Raw genomic sequence first — 11,523 nt, 5'->3', positions numbered from 1 at the left:
AAGGCACTATTATATTCCCACTTTATAGATGAGGAAATTGAGGCAGGCAGATATGAAAGATTTTACACAGGTTCACACAATTAATAATAACAGGCCAAATTTGAAATCAGCTGGTCCTGGCCACAGATCCAGCACTTTATTCACTGAGAAAACCCCTGCCCCCAAGTAGTTCATTTTCTTCAGAGGAGAAAATCCACACTGGAACTTCAAGTCAGATAGAAAACCTCTGGTCCTTTAGATAATGTGGGAAAACAGATTTTAACTTATTAATGACATTTCTACTGATAAAATCATACAATTTTTTTATGCTGAATGATTTGACAGTGCCAAGGACTTTGATGACATTAACTTCCTTTTCTGAGTCTTCAATACCTGTGGCAGCAGCACCCAAAAGAAGCAGCTGCTAGACTGTGCCTCCACAGACACTACTTCCCAGAATGATGGCCATGAGGACTAGACTTGGAAGCACCACCAGTGTTCTGGGACACATTGCTATTTCCATTTCTCTTGGAATTGGGTCCTGAGTCATCTCCATTATGATCTTAAGGGAGAGGATGGTAGGATATTATATAAACAACTATATTAGAATGAAAACCATTTTTTACTAGGAATAAATAGCAAAACCAGTCTCTTCCAAGGTTAGAAAAGATTACTTTGTTATGTGAATATTGAAAGATTTTCTTGATGATTGAATCAAGTACAAGAAAATGTATATTAATCATCCCAGTGTTGAATGGATTTAATGTATACATATTTCACAAGTGTTGCAAAATATTTTACATTTTGTTTCAGAGACATAGAAGAGAATGTTTTTTTCTGGTTCTGTCAGTTAAGGTTTGTGAAAAGATAGAAAACTGATATAGAGGCTAGAATGAGTAGCTATTGTCAGAGCAGTAGAGGTGTTTTAGATGACCGAAGAACCACATTCTGCTTTTTGAAAAGATGAGGCTTCTGGGTACAGATGAAACAAAGTCCTAATATTAAATAGGTGACCCATGAGGCTAGGTAAATCATAAATAGAAAATTTTTCATTACAATTTTTTAAAGTACAAAAAGTGTATTTTGTTCATTTCACTTTAATTTCTAGTGTGTTTCAGCCCTAGACAAGGTCTTGAACCCTTTGTAGATCTTCTAGCCCAGTTAGAGAGGTGAAACATAAATTCACAAATAGAAAAATTTACCATAGTAATTGGGTACAGATTGGCTACACTAAGTAGAATTGAAGTTATTGGAAAGAATCAATCTAACATGATCAATAGAGAATGTTAGATTTTAAGTCAGGAAAGAACTAGGCTTCAGTGCATCCTCTAATGATATATATATATATCATCATTGTATAATCATCAGTGAGTTACCTTATTTCTCTGGACCTCAATGTCCTCATATACAAAAATAGGAATAAAGTTATCACAGGATTGTTGTGAAGATAACTACATCATTCAGTCTGTAAGGATTTATTAAGCACATACTACATAGCAGGCACTGAACTAGCTCCTGGGTCTACAAAGAAGAAATATAACAATCCCTGTCCTCAAGAAATTTATGTTCCATTGGAGGACTTGTCAACATATATGAGGATATACAAAATTAATACAAAATTATAGAAGAGGGAGAGAGGAAGACAGTAGCAACAGAAGGGATCAAAAAAGTCTCCTTGAGCTGAGCTTTGAAGGAAACTGGGGATTCCAAGAGGATAGATAAGGAAGCATGGAAGCCAACCTGGGCAAAGGAATGAAAATGAGCGATGGAGTATCATATGTGGGAATGACAAAAAGACCTATTTGGCTAGACTAGAGTACATACAGAGAAGAAATGTATTTTTTTTAAGTCTGGAAAAGTAGGTTTGAATTAGTTTTTTAATGGCTTTAAATGCCAAACATTGGAATTTGTATTTGATCCTAAAGAATTTAGGAAACCACTGGATTTATTGAATAGAGGAAGGATATTTGTCAGACTAGAATTTTAGGAAATTTGGCAATTGTGTGGAATATGAATTGAAGCAGGAAGAAACTTTTGGAGCAGATAGAGAAATTAAGAAGCTGTTGAAATAATCCAGATGATAGATAAGAGGATATGTGAGAGATGTGGAGATTGAAATTATGTGGAGGTGACAATGAAATGGAAATGGCCCTGATATTGTAAGCATTTTGTTTTATAATTTTCCTTTCTTCTTCTTGAATTCCATTTTTCTTCTGATCCCTGGTGAATTGTAGTTATGGCTTTTAAGTAATGGCATTGATTATAAGAATTAGGCAGAAAAACAAGTAATTACTTAATGTCCAAGCATTATTGATACAAAGAAGAGTATACTAGTACCAAAACATAGATTTTTCCCTTTTTTACATTTAATAGATTTCTTGTCATTCTCTAAGCATTCCAGGCCTGATAGACATAAACTAACACCCCACACTATATAGTAGTAGTAGTAGTAGTAGTAGTAGTAGTAGTAGTAGTAGTAGTAGTAGTAGTAGTAGTAGTAGTAGTAGTCTCTCGGTAACCGAGGATGACGATTGTCTTTGTGCATTATCATCTATGGTGTATAGATGAGTGTGCACAAAGACACTTGTGCGTGAAGGAGATTTAAGTGGAAAAGTCATTGCACAGAGACAGTCCCACTCTCTCGGCTTTGGAAGCCTGGGTCCAGTGGCACGAAAAATCGTTACACCTGGAGACTTCCTCAGCTGCATTGGGTGGCCGTGTTGTCCTTTAATGGATACATGATTTAGGCATAAAGGGTGATATAGGCAAATTAGTGGAGCTAAGTTTTTGCACAAACAAAATCATTGGCTTTAAAGAAGAAAAGCAAGAAACTTTGTATGTGAAATCTTTGCAGTAAATGTCTCTGGTAAAGGTCTCATTTCTAAAACATGGGAAGAGGAGTCAAATTTATAAGAATGAGAGCTGTTTCCCATTTGATAAATAGTTAAAGATCTTGAATAGGCAGTTTTCAGAGGAAGAAATCAAAACTTATAGCCACATTAAAAATGCTCTAAATTACTACTAGAGAAATGTACATTAAAACAACTCCAAGATACCATATCACATCCATTGAGCTGACCAAGATGACAAAAAAAAAAAGAAAGAAAGAAAATAATGAATTCTAGAGAGCATATAGGAAAATAGGTACATTAATGCCTTGGTATAGCTGAGAACAAAAACAGACATTCAGAAAAGTAGTTTGGAACAGTTCCTAAGAAACTATTAAACAGAAAAACAATTTTCTTCCCACTTAACTGAAAGGTTAAAATTAACTTCAGGAGTTTGTATGTGGTTTATATATAATCTTTCTCCATTAGGAAAAAAAAATGAAGACACAATACCAGTTTTTGAAACGTTTTGTTTTGTTTTTTTGATTGCAGTGTCTCTTACATAGGAACTTAATGCTTTTGGGTTGATTGTGAACATAACCTTTGTATATAACCACTAACTATAGCAGAGATAGTCCCACAATAACAACTCTCCTACTCATCTACCAGAAGCTGAGTGGTGTAGTGGATAAAATACTAAAACTAGAATGAGGAAACCCCACTTCAAATCCATCAGACACCATCAACAGTGGGACCTTGGACAAGTTAGGATAAGATTTCAAGTTGGAAGGAACCTAAGAAGTCATCTAGGCCAAGCCCCTCAGTTTACAGTTGAGGAAACAGGCCCAAAGAAGTTAAAAGATGTTATTTTTTATCATCCATCCTTAGCATTCTGACCAAATTAGCTACATGACCCATCTCAGAAATTAAACAGCCAGAATGACTGGATTGTTTGTATTACAGTGTGACTACACAGCAGTTTGTTAGAAAAATATGTGTTTAGTAAACTCTAGGTCCAACACGATTCAGCAGTATAACATATAAGTAGATAGCAGCCAACAAAGGAATATGGAAGCCAAGTCTTAAGATGAATTAAGAGAGATAATCTGTCAATCAGTTAAAAATCATTAAGCATTTACACCATGCTAAACACAGTTTTCAGGGCTGGAGATAGGGAAAAAACAGCCTTTGCCCTGGCTTAATTTCTCAAAGAGCTCATTTTTCAAATGAGAAAAGCAATATGTGCATAACTGGTACCTTCAAAAGATAAGTAATCTGAGAGGGATTTCACCAACAACTAGAGAAACCAGGAAACGCTTTCTATGGGATATGAGTGGAGTCTTAAAGGTGAAAGCCCACATTGCAGAGGAATAACACATGGACTAGGGATCTGGATCATAGAGTACCTGATAGGGGAGTAAAGTGTGAAAACAACAAGGACTATTAGGGTAGCAAGGGGCCAGATTGTGAAGAGATTTAAATGCCCAGGAATGAGGAGGCAATCGTTTCTTTTCTCTATCCTGTCAGACTGTTCACAGTACATGGGGCTGCATTTTAGAAATGGCATTGCTAGGTGAAAGTATCTAAAAGAGGCCAATTATATGGTAAAAGACCTCTAGTCTGTGCCAAATGACAATCTGTTGAAGGGAGAATGTTTATCTCCAAGAAGGGAAGGGGAAGGAGGGGGATGACAATGAATGGAATTTGAGAAGAGATACATTAGGTAGGTTCAATGTAAATGAAAACATTCTATCCATTAGAACTATTCTCAAGTGGAATAAAGTAGACTGCCTGGGAAAATAGCTAGTTCTTCCTCTTTGCAGGTCTCCATGCAAAGACTGGATGGCCACTTTCTAAGTATGATAACTTTGGTAAAACTAGTTTCTTTGAGGTCTCTTGTACCTCCTAGATTCCATGATTCTGATCAGTTTCATATGTATAGATATGATCTAAAAAAGGAAAGTTTTGTTGTTTTATTTTCTTTATTTGAATGTGACTTATATAACTGGTCCTCAACTTTCATATTTTTCCCCTGGAATCAGAGAATCAAAAAACTACTTAACTCATGCTTCTTCTCAAATCCACAGTAAAATGCTATGCAATGATACTTCAGTAAGTCCTCTGAGAACAAAGCTTTTAAAACAAAACCATGCTGGGCCTAGAAGTTATAAGCAATTCAGATGTTCTCCATGGTGGTGTTTCCCATGTGAGTCACTTAGAGATAGAATTGCATTTCCCTGGACTTGTGCAACCTGGTCACCCAAGAGTTGAGTCACCATTAGAATAGGACACAGCCCCTCATCATTGACTCTCCCAAGAGAGGCCATAGTGACAGCCATAACCTACGTAAATTGGGAGATCAGAGGGAGTACCCTAAGAGTATTGTGTGATATCGCTGCCTTATCATTTCCACTGTTGTTAAAAATTATCAGTTTAATTGGTAAGCATTCTCTGTATTGAATAAATTGTTACTGTATACCTAGCTTTCTCAAATAGAGGAGGAATTTAAATAAGCATCGATTCACATTAGGGAAGGGAAGGGAAGCAAATAAGCATTTCTATAGAGCCTGCTATGTGCCAGGCACTGAGCTAAGCTGTTAAAGTATTATTTAATTTGATCCTCACAACAACCCTAGGATATAGGGGCTATTATTAGAGTTGGGGAAACTGAAACAGACAGATTAAATGACTTGTCCAGTTATACAGCTAATAAGAGTCTGAGATTGAATTTGAACTTGGATCTTCTATCTAGCCTGGAAACATCATCTCTGTGTGCATTTGCCACAATCTCACCTGGAGCTCTGCCTCTTACTAGAATCATTTCAAAGCAATATTTAATCGTAGGCCTCAAAATGATTTCTATTAATCAGCTAGCCAAATACATGATAAGCCAATAAATAATGTTTATTTTTATATGTTAGCTACCAAAGTTTATTTTTTTAATTTCAGAATCAGTTTATAGAAGTCAGTGCTCTGCATAAGTCAGTCAAAGGATATCTTCATGAATATATTGTTTAAATATCTAGTGAAAAAAGAAAAAATTTAAACAGCTGGAAAGTCTACATTAGCATGTGAGAAGATGCCTTTATGTTTATACTAAGTATCTGCCGGCCCATATCCTATGTTTACATGAATGTAAATATACAGTAGAAATTTGTGTGTGAGTATATATACATATAATGTTACTGCTTTGTAAAAGGAGAACATTACTTATTCATAAAGTTTCTAGTTAGACTTGAAGTTGGCAACTTTTATGGAGAGATGTAGATTTTGGTCTTCCTTTTTTTCTTTATTTTGTGTATATTTTTACATATTTGGACATATAGTATGTAAAGTGGTAACAGACTAAAAAAATAAGAAACTTTAAACTTTAAAAAAGCAACCTTCATGGGAAAATTTATGTTTTAGGACTTGGAAACTCTTTTATTTGCCTGTAGACCACTGCAGTGTTTAGTGAATGACCTCAACCCTGTTTTTTCCTTCCCTCCCCTGGTGGTGTGGGGGAGACAATGAATTCAGTCTCTGTACTAGTTTGGTTTCAGCTGTGTGGTGACTATTATGCCATTGTGCTGACTTGTGGTGGCTTCATGATTTGCATTTCTGTTGACTGCAGCCCTTCCTGACATTACCAATCTCTTTTCATTTAGCTCCACTGTCCCATAAGGTGAAAAGTTGCTGTCAATTGGCCAAGCTATTAAAAAGCAGTGGACAAAACTGGGGAAAAACTATTTCAATGAAACATCATACAATTAAATAATATAGAACTGTAGATGTCTATCTTCTACTTTACAAACTTCCTTTTGTTAAAGGGTATAATGTCTGGAATTGTCACTTTAATATCTAAAAATTTTTTTAATCATTTCAGGAATCCCAGTAGTTCCTTTCTTCTTGGATTCTTACCTAGAAGGAACTCCACATTTTCCTGAGGGCCTAAGTGAAAAGAATGTTAAGTGAGTTGGAGGGAACACACACTTAGCATCGAACCAACTTAAAGTTGGTAGGATCATCTCTTATACTAGACTCTCTCACTATCTTTGGGAAATTGATTCCAATGAGGCCAGAGTAGTACAGATCAGTCATTGCCTTTCATAATCATGAATTATCTTTTTGAATAATGTATAAAAGTTTAGTTTTTAATCTTTTAAAAAAACTTATAAAAAGTTAAGTGGACATGTTGCTGAATATAAAATATAAAACCTAAATTTTGCCTCTTAATATCTTTTTACTCTTATTTTTTCTTAAAAAATTTTATGGGTAGAAAAATCTCAGAATTAGGACAATTTAAGTAAGTGAAATAAAAGTCTTAGTATTTTCTGATTCACCCTGCTAATTTACCTCATCTATCTTGATCCTTCATCCAATATATAGTGGTACCTTGATACATGAGCACTTGAAGCCATAAGCAATTTGAGATACGAGCAGGCACAATTGGGATTTTTTGCTTTAAGTCACCAGCAGGTATTTGAATCATGAGCTTCCGCCACCCTCCACTAGATAGCCTACAGTGTTTGGTTTCACAAGTTACATGAGGCTGTCTCATTTAGTTCAGTTTATCTGGCCATGCGAGCATCTAGATTGAATTGCTTTTGCTTTCTTCTTTATTTTTGTCTTTATTATCAGTTTGTTGGGCAAATTTCCTAACTTTTAACCATGCATCCTGATGACAGAGGGATTGAAAGAGTTACAGTAGCAGCAGCATACAGAGGTTTCGCAGAAAATTAGTGAGGAGGAGCCCAAGGTGGATGAAGCAATCAGTACTAGTGAGATTAAGTAAATGTTGAGGATTTGGGAAAAAAATTAAACAATTTATTGAAAAGACACACCCGGAAAAAGTTGCACCAGGTCATGCATTGGAGCTGTGTAATGACACTTGTTTCACACATTATTAAAACATTCTGAAAGGGAGGAAGAAACAAACCTTCATGAAGAGGTTTTTGTTGCTACATCCTCTAAGTGAAATGGAGGAAAGTGTGGTAAAACAGTCAAAATTCAATGAAGAAAATGATGATAATTAAAGTAAAAAAATAATAAAGTTACATATTATAAGTAACATGTAAGGTCAATTTTGCATTTAAATGTAGTGTTAAGTGTAGAGAAAGTTATGTTAAGTGATAGCCCATGAAATGGAAACCTTCTCTGGCAGCATCTTTGCCTGGTCTTGGAGGTAAATAACATTTCATAATCAAGTTTATTTCTTTATATTATTTCTTATATATAAATATTTTTATTATGTTATTTATAAAGTACATTTTTGTATTTAAAATCATATAAAACAAAAAAAAATTGTGTGTTTTTTTTTGGGGGGGCCAGAATGGATTAATTGCATTTCCATTAAGTTGAATGGGGAAATTCCATTTGACACAAGAGCAAATTAAGTTACAAGCTTGGCCATGGAATGAATTAAACTCATGCGAAAAGGTACCACTGTATAAGCTCAATAGGACGGGACACTAGACTGGGAATATCCCACTTTCTCCCCACTTGTTTCTCCCCCCTCCCAGAGCTGACAAGCAATTCTACTGGTTTATACAGATATCATTTCTACATTATTTTTTAAAAGCTAAACATTTATGAGATCCTGGTGACATATTTTCCCAATTTAAAAAATACCCTGAAAATTAGAAATGGTTTGCTTGAAGCAGTTATTATTTTAACCCTTAACTTCTGTTTTAGAATCAATACTAAGTTTCAGTTCTAAAGCAGAAGAGAAGTAAAGACTAGCTAGTTGGGATTAAGTGACTTGTCCAGGGTTACACAGCTAAGAAGTGTCTGAGGTCAGATCCCATCTCCATACCTGGTTCTTTGGGCCACTTAGCCACCTTGCTATCCCACAATTATTTTATTTGAAAGACCTGAGGTATTCCTGAATGTGAGTAGATAAGGAACATGTTTGCCATGGGGATGGTGAGGGAATAAATTTTTATACAGCACCTGCTGTGTGCTAGGAACTGTGCGGACTGCTTTACAAATATCTCTTTTAATCCTGACAATCACCAAGCAAAGTGGGTGCTGTTTTTAATCCCCATTTTACAGCGAAGAAAGTGAGGTAAACAGAGGTTGTATCTTGCTCAGGGTCACACAGCTAGTGAGTATCTGAGGCCACACAAATTTTCCTCTCTATCCACTTAGCCTCTTGGCAGCCTCTAATACAGGCGTCCCCAAACATTTTACACAGGGGGGGCCAGTTCACTGTCCCTCAGACCATTGGAGAGCCAGACTATAAAAAAAAAACTATGAACAAATCTGTAAAATCTGTATGCCGCTGTCTGGGATAGCGGAGGCGGCAGCGCTGACTGGGATGGGCCTGTCCCACCTTGCACAGGCCCATCACCGCCACCACTATACCGGGCAGCAGTATACACAGTGTGGAATCCCCTCCCCCAGAGCGCCGCTCACCATGCTGACGTCTTCCATGGTGCAGCCACATCATCCTTTGTGTGGCACCTCGTTCTCCTTCAGTTACTCTCAGAACAAGGCGCCACACAAAGGATTAAGTCACCGGAAGTACTATACGTGAGTGACAACGTGTTTTGCGGTGCCGCCACATACAGTGATCCTCTCACTGGCCACCAGTGAAAGAGGTGCCCTTTCTGGATGTGCAGTGGGGGCCAGATAAATGACCTCGGGGGGCCACAGTTTGGGGACCCCTGCTCTAATAGATAAAGCACATGAGCACTTGTCTTGTGATAGTGCATTGAAACAAACATTTTGATCCTGAAAAATTTTATTATGTTTTGACTACATGCAAGTAAATAATTTTCAGGTTTATCAAAGAGGTGCAGTGTTTATTACTATTTATAATCTTATTGATGTAAAATGGGATGTTTTTGCTGTAGTTATTAAAAAGACAAAAATCAGTCTTGTTTAATGATCAAAAAAGAATTATATAGCAATATCCTGAAACTTTATCACCCAAAACAAGCCCACCTATCACAATATTATTGTTATTGTTATAAATGTTAAAAGTGGTCATTTTATAGTTAATAATAATAAATAGCATTTTATATAGCACTTTATGCTTTTCCATGCTTTTTATTAATACCCCATTTTAACCTCACAATAATCTTGGGAAGTAGGTACTATTTTTTTACAGATGGGGAAACTGAGGTAGATAGAGATTAGGTGACTTGCTCAGAGTTGCACAGTAAGTATCTGAGTCTAAATTTGAACTAAGGAGTGCCAGACTCTGGCCCAGTACTCTAACCTCTGTACCATCACAAGGTCATATTAATAAAGGCTTTCGTATATTTTCTTTTTATTGTATATTAATGTTATGAAATTTATTTTCTAGGTAAAAGACACCAAGAAAAATTATATACTAAGATTATTTTATGAAAATTGGAAGATTAGAAATTTTAAATTGTTACTACAGACATTGGAAACTACTGTCTTAACTACTATTCTGTCAGCCTATTTAGAGAAGAAAGGCAACTTCTTTAGGCCTACATAGAGAGACAAGAAAAGACCTAATGAGAGTACTGAGAATCAGTGACCAAGTAGACGATTCTTTTTCAGGAATTTTTACGGCTGAAGTCTATGGACTCCTCGGAATAATATTTTTAAATACACGAAGTAAAATATATAAAGTTACAAAGGAAACCAATTTTTTAAATACACGTATCAGAATAGTTTTAAAAACAAGTTCAAGGACCCTAGGTTAAGAACCCGTACTCTCCGACTGATGCTCAGTAGCAGTGCTAAAACTCATAGCAGAAGAAAGGCTATGGAGATTTATACTTGGAGTGGCTGTTCAGATTCCTGGTATTAAATTTGAGTTTTTTATCTAAATTCAAGAAGGGTTTAGGTTGGTTTAGAAAGATGTGTTGTATTCAAGTTTGCAGTAAAGACCACAATAAGTAAGTTAGATAGTAAGCATTTTTAAATCTTTCAGTGTTTATTAGTTTGTAAATATAGGGATCATCATATATTTATCTTCAACTCAGTTAATCGCGACAGTGGGAAAGAATCTTGTCTATTTGGACCCTTGCCATAATCAAAGCACTACTATTCATCTGATAATAATAAGCATTGGAATTAGAGGAAATGCCTTCTAGAATGCTTCTTCTGCAACTCCAAACAGCAAATAATTGCAAATGTTGCATACCTGTAACAATCTCAGCATTTATGATATGGATATTTTTTATTCCAGTTTCTGGTGACTGTTTGAACTGGCACACATCAGAGATGGTAAGGATTTTTTTAACTTAGAAAGATAAGTATTAGTATTTTAAGTATTGTATGTTTATTTGTCCCACTGGAAAAGAATGAAGAATTAAAACAAAGAAATGGCATTAAAATAATGCTTAGGTACTGCCCCTTAGCAGTTCCCTTGTTTCTGCTGATTAGGTGCTCCAAATTTGGAGTCATCCCCTTCTTACCTTCTAGGTTTTGTAATGACTCAAAGAGTTTGGCTCTTTGTTCTTTGTTCCCAAATCTTTTGTAAAAATTGTTAACCTGGGGGCAGCTGAGTAGCTCAGTGGATGGAGAGCCAGGTCCAGAGACGGGAGGTCCTAGGTTCAAATCTGGCCTCAGACACTTTCCAGCTGTGTGACCCTGGGCAAGTCACTTAACCCCCATTGCCTAGCCCTTACAATACACAGTATTGACTCCAAGATGGAAGGTAAGGGTTTAAAAGAAAATTGTTAACCTACTTTCCTATTAATTTTGAAGTAGATGTTTTTTGTATGTTTCCTCCATACCCCCTCTAGTTATTAAG

General features: G+C 36.0%; 1 protein-coding gene across 2 annotated transcripts in view; it reads left to right on the top strand.

Moving 5' to 3' along the window:
* Positions 1 to 11,523, top strand: part of GEMIN8 (gem nuclear organelle associated protein 8) — a 31,586-nt gene that overhangs the window by 1,378 nt on the left and 18,685 nt on the right. Inside the window, exon 2 of one of the 2 annotated variants that reach the window (XM_007500907.3) lies at positions 10,957 to 10,994. The exons of the other annotated variant lie outside the window; for it this stretch is intronic. Within the exon in view, the coding sequence (XP_007500969.2) occupies positions 10,992 to 10,994 (3 nt within the window). The 5' untranslated portion in view covers positions 10,957 to 10,991. The remainder of the gene's footprint in view (positions 1 to 10,956; positions 10,995 to 11,523) is intronic. 2 annotated transcript variants of the gene reach the window in all.

Source organism: Monodelphis domestica, chromosome 8, assembly GCF_027887165.1.
Source record: "Monodelphis domestica isolate mMonDom1 chromosome 8, mMonDom1.pri, whole genome shotgun sequence".
NCBI classification, from domain to species: Eukaryota; Metazoa; Chordata; class Mammalia; order Didelphimorphia; family Didelphidae; genus Monodelphis; species Monodelphis domestica.
This window is presented reverse-complemented; position numbering and strand designations above follow the sequence as displayed.